Genomic DNA, 12,093 nt, shown 5'->3' on the forward strand with positions numbered 1-12,093 from the left:
TAAATTTTATGAGCCCAAAAAAGAGTTACCTAATATAGCTCATCACAAGTAATACGGTATATTGAAGTATATCAAGAGCTTTCCAGTTTTTCTGTCTTCTTCATTGCTTGACAAATTTAATTATGATTAGGACTCATTATAATAACTATGAGGGTACATGAGCCCCACTATTTTTAATCCAAAATAATTTTTAAAGAGTGTAGAGGCTTGTTAGAAGCAGTGGTACAGTACAGTACATTACTCATTTTGAGCAAAATCTAGATATTGGGCAGATAATTCGAAGGATTCGCAGAGATATTTCAATTAAAATCAATGGTTGAGAACATGTAAGTTGAGTCTGATTGTGGTTGAAGTCACGAAATGCTTTTCTTTTGAAAAGCAAAAGCCAGAAAGACAGGCAATCGTGCGTGAAGAATTAGGATGCTCAAGTTTAATTTTCGTGCCAGTTTTTAACTCAACACACGTCCGCCGAGAGCAGCACTGTCCAGTTTCTCTTTTTCTTTTCACCGTGTGAGTCATCGAACTTTGAGAAAGATTTCTGTTGTTTAGTAGATAGGTGGGGGAATTCGTGGACCTGTCATTAGTTTTTAGTTTGATACATTCTAAACTTATTTGTTTTGTGTCGGTCTTCGTCTTTCTTTATCCACTCATCCGTTTTTAAATGCTCTATATTTCTAATTTTACTTTATTTGTCAGTTGGCAAAACGTGTATTGTTGACCAAGAATGTGTTTCATGAATAATACAATGTTACATCCTTGAGGCAATTGTGCTGTGAATTTCATGGTTAGATTACTGTATAATTCGTTTGGTAGTTGTAGTTGATGTTTAAACCAAGTTTTGTACGTGCTGAGTGCTGGATTGAACTACAGGTAAAAATGCTTGATCAATTTTATTTGTGGCAACAGTATTTTATTCACTTTTGTTCAACAATAATTGTAGCATCTGTAAGTTGACGTAAGCAACTTGTGCACCTTTGTTTTTGTTGCGATATTACTGCAATTAACTGTATACATTACTGAAACAATTATATTCTTGCATTAAAAACCAATTTTGAAATAAATTCTTGATGCTACTTTGATTTTCATTTGTTGAATTTGAAAGTTTGGTTAATTCCGGAAGAAGTTGTTTACATCTGCAGTAACCTAACCTTCCTCGTTTGTTGCTTACAGGCATGTTGAAGTTTATAAGAGGAAAAGGTCAACAACCCTCCACTGAACGCCAGAAGATTCAGAGGGAGTTATTTGCATTTAGAAAAGTGAGTATCTAATTCTATTTTAATTTTAACACTATTTTCTTCTTGATATGAGTAATGTATTGTTGACTTGACCGCTAATTCGCGCATTGGCAAAATTGTTATATGTTCAATAATTTTGCTATGATAGAGATGAGCTATTAAAAAGCCTATTCTAAAAAATCCTTGTATCATATCACATTTGTAGACTACTTGTGAATTAGGTCAAATGCTGGCAAAATATTTTACATTGTAAATGCAAGGCGTTAGTAAATTGAAGGACATGTAAGCTGTAAGGCTTCAACTATATGGGCGTCTTAGACGCGCGGAATTAATTTCTTGCGTTTTCAAAAAAAGGCCTCTTACAGGTCGCGTTACTCTTGTACAGTTTACCCTATAAGAGACAATGCATCCTGTTAACAAGCTGAAAAGATTCAGTGCGTCTAAGACGCCCATATAGTTGAGGCCTAAAGCGTTAAATCTTTCATCCAATGAAAGATGTAACTAAGTAGTCTTATTATCGGTCCAAGATCGTTGGACAAAAAATCGGATAGTTAGAGGCAAGGATAGTATATACTATCCTTGTCTATCATTCGACAAAGCAGATAGCGCTATCCTTTTCTAGCTCCGAAGATAGTTGAGTTATGATCGATAATAATTATTATATGCTATCCGTGAGTCAAAGGCCCGCTTAAATTGATAATACAGTAAACATTTAAGAGTTTAGGTTAGGAATTGGAAGACGCCCTTCATGATATACTCGTAAGCTTTCCAACTCTCTAAACTTTTGTACACTATAGTGAGGTCTATGTTATAATGACAGTGGAGGAAGATAGAAGAACAGCTATGCCGATTCTCTTCCATGCCACTGCCTTCTATACAGGATAGCTGATGAAAAATATTAGATGTTTACTCTTGTTTGAAATAGTTTAATCATTTATACTAGTAGTTCTGTGAACAGTAGACCTCGCGCTCAGTAAGTTACATTGACCTGTTGTTATGTGTTCTCAAAAATTAATAAATAATTTATCAATTAAAAATGTCTAGAAAAAATCCTAAATAAATATAGAGCTTTCTGTCCTATCGTACCGTGACGTGTCGTCCCGGAATGTGAGTGTGAGCGCTGTTATCAGGTCTGGCTGTAACTGTCTACCAACGTTGATGGAAAGATACATTTTCAAGATGTTCGATGTTTTTGAACGGGTAGTATTATAAATAGTCAACTGTCTACTAACGTTGATGGAAAGATACATTTTCAAGATGTTCTATGTTTTTGAACGGGTAGTATTATAGTCCACTAGACAGCTGATTTATGATGAATAATTCTATAGTCTGATTTTTACGGTAATATTGGCTTCTTTTTCCTTTTATATTATCCTTGAAATGCAAAATTTCCAAAAACCTTGTATATACGTCGACGTGCAATTTAAAAAGGAACATACCTGTCAAATTTCATGAAAATCTATTACCGCGTTTCGCCGTAAATGCGCAACATAAAAACATTTAAACATTAAGAGAAATGCCAAACCGTCGACTTGAATCTTAGACCTCACTTCGCTCGGTCAATTATATTCGTCAAGAAAATATATTCTTCAATTGATAAATAATAAATTTCCATTATTGAGAGATAATATTTTTCAATTACGTAATTATATTCTATATAAAAAACGATCTGGCAGCGTTGCGAAGATAGAAATGGATAGGGTTATCTGCTTTGTTGATTGATAAACAAGGGTAGCAACACCAGTGTTGATCAGATACTACCATCACGTGGACTTGACTATAGGTTTATATAATAGGCGTATTAGACCGTATTCAGATGAGTCGGCAGGGTAGGAAGCTCTCCGATTGGCTGATTATATCAGCTGATTCCCGAAAGCCAACCCAATCAGCCAATCTGAGAGCTTCCTGCCCTGCCGACTCGTCCTAAAACGCCTAATGTGATCTCACCCTAAATTCTTGAATTCTGAAATTTTAAACTTAGTAGTATCAGTCCTATTAGAAAAAAATCAAGCGCTTTAAATTTCTTTAATAAACCGCGGTTTCTGTCTTATGTTTTCAAGAGGCTGGTTACACCCAACAGGTTTTATATCTAGCTCTAAAAATCGAGCAAATAAGGTCAAGTGCATTGAAGCCTGGGAGTGGTAGCAACACTTCAGAGTGCATTGATAAAATAATTCAACTACGATTAGATCCATTCCAAAATGTCAGAATTCCTTATTATTAATAACCATTCGTACCAATTAATGTATGCTGCAGTTTGACTTTAGTTTCGACTTTGGTTTATGCTGCAGTTTGACTAGTTTTTTCCTTTCAAAAAAATGATTATTTTATCTCTGAAAAAACTCTAAATTCTTTCTCCATTGAAATTTCAAGAGCACAATGACTCATGTTCTCAAGTTTCAAAATACGGTTTCTGTAGTTAGACCAACGTTATAATAGCTGTATTTGATTAGCATTGGTGCTGCTATCCTTGTCTATCATTCGACAAAGCCATAGCCACCTCTAATACAAGGCCCCGGCCTACGATATTGCAACGTCGCAGTGTAGGCCTAGAATCTAACACATGATTGGTGAAAAAGATCAGCTGGTTTTTTTTTAAATCTTTTTCACCAATCATGTATTAGATTCTAGGCCTACACTGCGACGTTGCAATACGTTGCTGCGACGTAGGCCGGGGCCTTTTATTAGAGGTGGCTATGACAAAGCAGATAGCGCTATCCTTCTCTAGTTCCGAAGATAGTTAAGCTATGATTAATAACTATTAATATTGAAGCATAATTTATTGGTACTCTGTTTTAAGTTTCAAGTTTCAAGTTTTTATTGGGCCAGTTGAACATAGAAGTTACATATAGCCAAGTCACAATTCACATTAAAGAAACATACAATAAATTGCACAGATACAATACATACAATAGACAATAATAAATAAAATAAAACAGATCAGTAAAAGCAAATTTACAATTAGATCAGATAATTTAGTCGCCTGTACTTGGGTATTAATAGACAAAAAAAGTATTATATTAAATTGACTAGGGTGTTGTGATCAGCAGCAATGAATTCCTCTACTGAGTAAAATTGATTCACAATCAACCAGGATCTAAGTACTTGGAGAAAACGTTTATTCGGCAAGGATCTAACTTGAGTTGGTAGCAAGTTATGGAATTTGTAGCCTATCACAGGGTAGCTCGACTTGGACTTTTCAAGTCTGCATCTTGGTATATAATACTCTCACGGTTTCTTGTGAAGTGACTGTGAATGTCATTGCTCTTTGGTAGCCTATCCTGCATCCGATGTATATCCTTCAAACATTGATAGATGAACTCATTAATGACGGATAGAATGCCATTTTTAGAAAGAAGGGGCTTACAGTGATCTATGTTGCTAAAAGCACTCATTAATGTATTTCTATTCAAAGTGGATAACTAGCACGATATCACCTTTACCTCTACATAACAATTCAAATGAACCACTTAGGAAATACAAGTCTTGAATGAAATAACTTTGCAAAGGTGTGATTTGAGTCAATTGCTATTCAGTCTCGCCCATTAAAGGTTCATAAAAGAGGTCACAATCTCTTCAATTGACCTAATCAATGATACGCCACTCATATCAGACTATCTCTCAATTATTCCCTATTATTCAAAGAATGAATGGAATGCAATGCTTGAAAAGAGTATGACTTCACTTCTGATGTCACTTTAATATACCAGGAAATTAACGGAAAATATGCTTGAACGTTTTACAGATTTTGGTATCAATTGAGGAAGAAGTGCAATTAAAACTCTAATAGTCTACTGTGTGAAGAATTTATTTTTTCCTACAGTTACGTTGAAAAGTGGCCATTGCTGCACTGATTACAGAACGCAAAGAATCACTTTTCCGCTCTAGTGCGGGAAAAATTTTTCTGCACTCCAGATTTGCAACATGGCAACGCAAAATACTTAGTAGGTTATATGGAGCAACAGTGCAGCAAAATCAAAATGAAGTTGGTAACAGTGACTGCTGTGGCTGCTATAGTGAGCAGAGGTGCAACGAAGCACAACGCGCTAATTATTTTCATTATAATATTATAACCAAGTACAACGAGAACTTTAGGATTTTAGGATTAAGGTTTTTATCAATAATAAAATTACACAGATTTACATTTGATGCATTTCAGGCAATTTTACCCATAATTACCCACTTTTCATATTCAATGGTAACTGTAGGAAAAACTTAATGTGAAATACGTGCGTAAAGTTCCTCTGCTGCACTCAAGAAACCATTCCGCCCTCGCCTACGGCTCGGGCGTAAACGTTTCTTTCGGTGCAGCAAACTGTCACTTTGCGCACTAGTTGCACAAATAACTATTTAGAATCTAGAAGGCCTACTCGTAATAATATTGTGATATTTCAGGTTCCATTACCTATTCAATTAAAAATGTCACTTTCTCAAGTGAATCTCACATTAAATTACTGCTTTAATCTACCAATATCGGGGACCGAGCTTCGCTCTGGAGTACAAAAGCATAAAAAATTTATTACGAAACAAGAAATTATAATAACATTCATAGCTCATACAGAAATGTTCTATCTAATCACAGTAAATTGAGTTTAATTCCCAGAAGAATGCAAAAATTTTCCTCACAAAGGCCCGGTTGCACAAAAGCCGGTTAAATTTTAATCCTGATTAATTTCACGTGAACCAAATCAGAGAAGACCATTTCAAAAAGATGGATCTACTGGAATTAATCAGGATTGAAAATAACCCGGCTTTTTTGCAACCGGCACTAAGTAACTGATTGAATGATTACAAAATTTCAACAGCTGAGTCATAATTTTGACACAGTCCCACACACATGAACTCGCTCACTCACTTCCATCATCAACAGACGACGAAATAATTATTATCTGCTGTTTTTCCAAGGATGAATAATAATTATCCTTTTAGTGTCTTTCAGCGAGTTTTCCCAGGGATGAGACCTAGTGCAATCGAATTTTTATATTATAAACCTACTATGTTCTGAATTTCGTGAGAATCGTTAGAGCCGTTTTCGAGATCCGGTGAAATACAAACATCTAAACAGATATTGCTTGTTTAATAGTAGGCCTATAGGATATAGCACCACACACACATAGATTTTTAGACGTTCGATTTTATGCCGTCCTTATGAATTCTACCAGATTATACGAACTTGACATCATCTGTTTAATCCAATGGAATTTATAAGGACGGCAAAAATCGTACATCCAAAAATCGACGTGAGTGTAACTGGCTTAACTTGACAATCCCAGTAATATATTTTCATATTGAAAAATAATTCAATATGACCTAATTCTTGTAGGCTAGGTATACTGAAATCCTTGAGGCTTGTATGATAAAACACTTGAGGTTTATATATTAAAATACTTGTAGTTTAACAGCGGTATTTTCAGGGTCTATTTGTTAATTTATTCGTATAATTTAAATATTTTGGTTGGTTTCTAATCTAATCTATATAATAAGAGAGAGTAGGGTTGTGTTTGTTCGTGTGTTCGTTTGATCGCATCAAAACATGTCAACTTGTGGATTGCATACCGGAAAAACGGGAATGATTTAGATCTTCAAATTTTGCACATAGATTCTAAAAATATGAATCTCGTATATTTAATAAAATTACCAAAGTTCTAGTAATTTTACTATATTCTTTGATACACTAGTAATTCTGTGTACGGTAATAAAACTTGCAAGTAGCCCTATTGGAATAACTTAATATATATTTAATGTTATATCTTGACTGTTTAAAAAAATTGAAGTAGTCAATTGTATTCTATAAAAATTTGGATTTAATTAAGAGAGTATGAAGCAGTTCAGTGCTAAAACCACCTAACCTTGAAGTATAAGTTAGCTGAACTTTTATTAGAATATTGCGGTTTTATTGGTTTTTTATGTTGCTTTATATCCAAGGTTGTTGTTGTTCCAAAGTACTCAAGTTACACTATCGGTTACATTGAGATAAAAATAAATAGTGCATTTAATTTAATATTGTGCGGGTGGAAAGGTAGCCTATATTACATTTTTATTGCAATATGATGGTTCTTGTATTGTGGTTAAAGCTCCTATAAGTGCATTACCTTGTAATTGAGCTTTATTAAAGGCCTACATTCCATTATTTGCAGGTACACTTTTGAATGAAATTAACAAAAATGTTCTTTGTATGCTTATAATTTCCATAAAAATATTTTACGGTATTTGATTTCACGTAACTTTCCTCAAGTATATGCCTACTTTATTTTGTAGCTTAGTATTCAGAACTTTGCTATACAGTCTTATATAGTAACTGCAGGCGATATAGGTAGGCCTACTCATCATAGGTATGACTAATGAAGAAAAATCTGTATTTGGTTAAAGTGGCAGGCTAAGCCCTGAATCAAACTCATAAGTTCATTTGATAAGTTATCTGTACTTATTGTTATAATTTACAATTTTTATAATAGTCTAATTGTGTAGTTGGAAATTTAGAGGATCCACTCCAAATATCTATTTCAAAATTAATTCCCTTGATCTCTAAGAACGGAAATATGGTTAATGCGTTTCTATAAATAGTTAAATAAATTATTACTAAAAACATAGAAATTATTGACCAGATAATCATTTTGCCAATTAGCCCAGATTGGGCTAAGATAACAGGTCACAAATATAATAATATTAGATCTCTATAATACATACAATAAGTACATCATGAAAATGATAGGGAGAGAAAAAATAAGGTAACCTTGTGCTATTCCTTTCCCAAATTTAGATCTTATTGGAGTGTTCACACAATGGCAGACAAACATTCTTCCGTTACAGAAAAATAATTCCATTGGATCTTATGGGAGTATTTATACATAGAGTTTCGTACAGGGTGAACACTCCCGTAAGATCCAAAGGTACACTTTTTCTGCCTAGAAAAAACCCATTCAATCTTATGGAAGTATTTACACATAGGCAGAGTTTCATCCATTCGGCCAATGTATGAATACTCTCATAAGACCTAAAGGTAAACGTTTCTGCCCAGCAAAGCAAAAATCCATTGTAAAGCAAAGCTTAGCTTTGGTTAAAGGTGGAACTACGCTTTAAAGTCTTTCATAAAACTTTGAAGTGAAAAAGCACTCACATTATTTGATGTGGCGACGTCCGTTTCGTGCTGGTATCGCACATTTTCAAGCCAAACAGGAACTGAAGTGTTTAAGTTATGATGGTGAAATTTGGTGGTGGTGGAGGGGAGTTTTGGTGGTTAATGGAGGAGTATTTAAAATTATTGATTTAAATACTCCTCCATTAACCACCAAAACTCCCCTCCACCCCCACCAAATTTCACCATCATAACCTAAACACTTCAGTTCCTGTTTGGCTTGAAAATGTGCGATACCAGCACGAAACGGACGTCGCCACATCAAATAATGTGAGTGCTTTTTCACTTTAAAGTTTTATGAAAGTTAATAGTGATAATAATAGTGGAACAAGATGGATAACCAACAACAAAGTTTAAAGTCTGTCAACATGTTGAGAAGTTAGAAGCAAATGATTGTCAGTGCTACAAGCAAGCCAAGCTCCAACCAGGAAACACCTTCTTATTCTTTTGCTATGAATGAATGAATATTCATGCGCTTCTTAAGCTTCAATGCAACTTTCCTCGTTCAGAAACAGGTTGGCAACAAGTTCGAAAAAACGCATCAAAGAAATGAAAACATATTCTTGAAATGAAGCACACTAATTGACCGAGCGAAGTGAGGTCCAAGATTCAAGTCGACGGTTTGGCATTTCTCTTAATGTTTAAATGTTTATATGTTGCGCATTTACGGCAAAACGCGGTAATAGATTTTCATGAAATTTGACAGATATGTTCCTTTTTTGATTGCGCGTCGACGTATATACAAGGTTTTTGGAAATTTTGCATTTCAAGGATTGAATGAAAAAGACTAAGAAATTGTTAAAAAACCACTGATTTATTGATAATTAGAAAGACCGGTTTCGGTTATTACACCATTGTCAATCTCTGATAAACTAAAACTAAATACAAGAGCAGCAGAATTTATACTAGTAGGTGAGTACTGCTATTGGTCGAGGGCATGAACGTCTGCCATTGGCCTAGACAGTCTCCTCCCCCTCTATGAATAGATCATAGCACTGGTTTTCACAAGTTTTCTATTTTCAGAAAACCAACCCATACTGATGTTATCATTCCTCTTCATTCTTGTCATCCTATTTCTCACAAACTTGCTGCTTTCAATAGCATGGTCTATAGAGCACTAACAATACCTTTGAGCCATCATGATTTTGATATTGAGATCACTAAAATTAAACAGATAGCTGTCACAAATGGGATTTCCATAAGGTCTATAGTTTCAATCAGGTACTTGTGGATGAGAATACTGCGTGAGGTCTACTGTTCACAGAACTACTAGTATAAATTAAGTTACCATTTTTATTTAATTTCTATGAGTGTGTTTCATCGTGGAAAAATAGGCTACCACATCACACACAACACAACTGTAATGTTAAAAATATTTTTATTGCATTCAACCTATATCATTAGCTAAAAATTTTATATTAACATCATATAAGCTCAATTATTTTTCTATCATTATAATTTGTAATTTTCCAGTGGTTTATTTATTGTTATTGGTTATTTCATCTTAAAAAGCCTCTCGCTGATGACAAAACATGATGTGTGTGCTTGATAAACATGCATGTCCTACCGTTAGTGACCAGTCTCAAGGTTCGTACAGATTTACGCGCCGCGAACACGAGCAATTCACTTTTCATCAGTTGATTATTTCTGTATTTGTACAGAAACGGTAAGATACAGATATAAAAAGCTTGGCATCAGCTGATGAAAAGTGAATTTCTCGTGTTCGCGGCGCGTAAATGTGTACGCACCTTAAGAGATATATTAAATTTTATTGGACCTACTGATTCACAAAAATGAAATTTTGAGACTTGAAGGTTTATAATGGCCGTTTTCACACTTACCGACTGTTGGTTGACGTTTATCGGCTGACTCTCAGAACTGTCTTCTGATTGGCCAATTCTCATCAACAGCTGATTTTCAGCCAATCGGAGGACAGATCGAAATGCCGGTCAATAGATGTTTTTGCCGACAATCGGTAAGTGTGAAAACGACCACTGTTTCCGACAAGTCTCATCCAGCAGAAGAAATTTCCATCATGATGATGATTTGAAATTGTTAATTTTAATGTTAATGTTTCAATTAACTAAGGATAATTAATGTTAGAGGATCATCAATAATTAATGAAGGAAATTAATAATTTTTGACGTAATTTTGTGTTTTTATTATTCTTACCATTAAGCAATTTATTGTTTATATTTACCTGACGATGTCAATGTATTTCTTGTAAATATTGATGACTAATAAAATTCTTATTCTTTCAGACAATCCAACATGGCTTCCCGAATAAGCCAACTTGCCTTGCCTGGGACCCAGTGCTGCGACTCATGGCCATTGGTACAGCTACTGGCGCCATCAAAGTGTATCCTTTTATCTATTTATCTATTTGTTCAAGTATTTATTATTTATTATTAATCAATTTTGATTGACATTAGGGCCAGCTTACTCATTTATTTCATTACGTGATTTGTCTACTCATTTATTGTCATTTAAATGAACAAAATACGACCAGTTTGATGGACATTAGAGCCAGGTTACTCATTCGTTCGGTATGTGATTGGTGTTTTTAAAAAATCCCTGCGTATTTATCCAAATATTCATTTAAATTCTCACCGTTTCAAGGTGGTCTCCCACATATCAGAAGGCTTATCAGTGATTGAGTAAGACATAGTGAAAATAGTTTTCACTTGAAGTCTCGTGGGACTATTCATATTACAAAACCCGTAACTTATTGAAATAAATCTTTCATGGAAGATTCCACGGAAACGTGTCAACATTGCTTCCCTATCATTTCCACTGACTTTATATGGTGAAACCATAGAGAAACATTAGCGTAAGTAGATATCCCATGGTATAAGACGTTTATGTCGCAACGTTTACTGTTAACTCAAGCCGATAGCCCACGTAGTTCTTTCCCGTGAAGCTGTGTGACGCTCGTAGTCTCTCATACTATGCCGTTCATACACTCTTACCCCAACAAATCAGTAAAAATCGACAGTAATCGGCTTGAGATAACAGTAAAAGTTGCAACATAAACACCCTATACCATGGGATATCTACTTACGCTATTGTTTCTCTATGGTGAAACTCACTATAACCTGCAATATCTACTGGGGTGGATTCTTGTCTTCAATAAAAATTCTTGAAAAAATACTTCAATAAAATATATAACGTTCGAATATTTGATGAATTTTTAATGTTGATTGTCATTAAAACTAGTCTCAGAGACTAACTATTTATTCCATTTTACTATTAATAGAATAGAATAGCTGCCTTTATTTTTTACCCAGGAGGGCGGAGTTAGGGCGCAGCCGGCCCTCTCTTACACTCGACCCTCAAAACACTACACTATGAAAAACCAGAATACTTCAGCTCATCCATCGATGATCCCTGACTTTCTGAGATAATGAGAGCAAAAATAAATCTTATAATATCTTTTAGGTTTCTCTGGCAAATCGATTTTTGTCGTACGATTTTTTCCGTCCTTATAAACTTTGTTAGATTAAACAGATAATGTCAAATGTAAGATAATGATGTTTGTCAAGTTCCGTTTAATCTGATAGAATTTATAAGGACGGCAAAAAAACGTACGTCCAAAAATCGTTGTGTGTGAAACTGGCACTGGCTTAAGACTATTTAAACTGGAATTTGCATAGTTTTTAGTTGCAAAAAGCCGAAATGCATTGCAATAAATCTAATCGGAGCCGAGCTGAGCTGGTAATAGTA

At 34.6% G+C, this 12,093-nt stretch overlaps 1 protein-coding gene across 1 annotated transcript in view; it reads left to right on the top strand.

The window, feature by feature from the left end:
- Positions 1-530: 530 nt before the first annotated feature.
- The window catches only part of LOC111049944 (lethal(2) giant larvae protein homolog 1), a gene marked incomplete in the record, with an annotated part of 78,781 nt that continues 67,218 nt past the window's right edge, over positions 531-12,093 (top strand). Inside the window, 3 exon segments of the mRNA XM_039433747.1 lie at positions 531-870; positions 1,171-1,256; positions 10,632-10,729. Coding sequence (XP_039289681.1) covers positions 1,173-1,256; positions 10,632-10,729 — 182 coding nt within the window.

Source organism: Nilaparvata lugens, chromosome 8, assembly GCF_014356525.2.
Source record: "Nilaparvata lugens isolate BPH chromosome 8, ASM1435652v1, whole genome shotgun sequence".
In the NCBI taxonomy this organism is placed as follows: domain Eukaryota; kingdom Metazoa; phylum Arthropoda; class Insecta; order Hemiptera; family Delphacidae; genus Nilaparvata; species Nilaparvata lugens.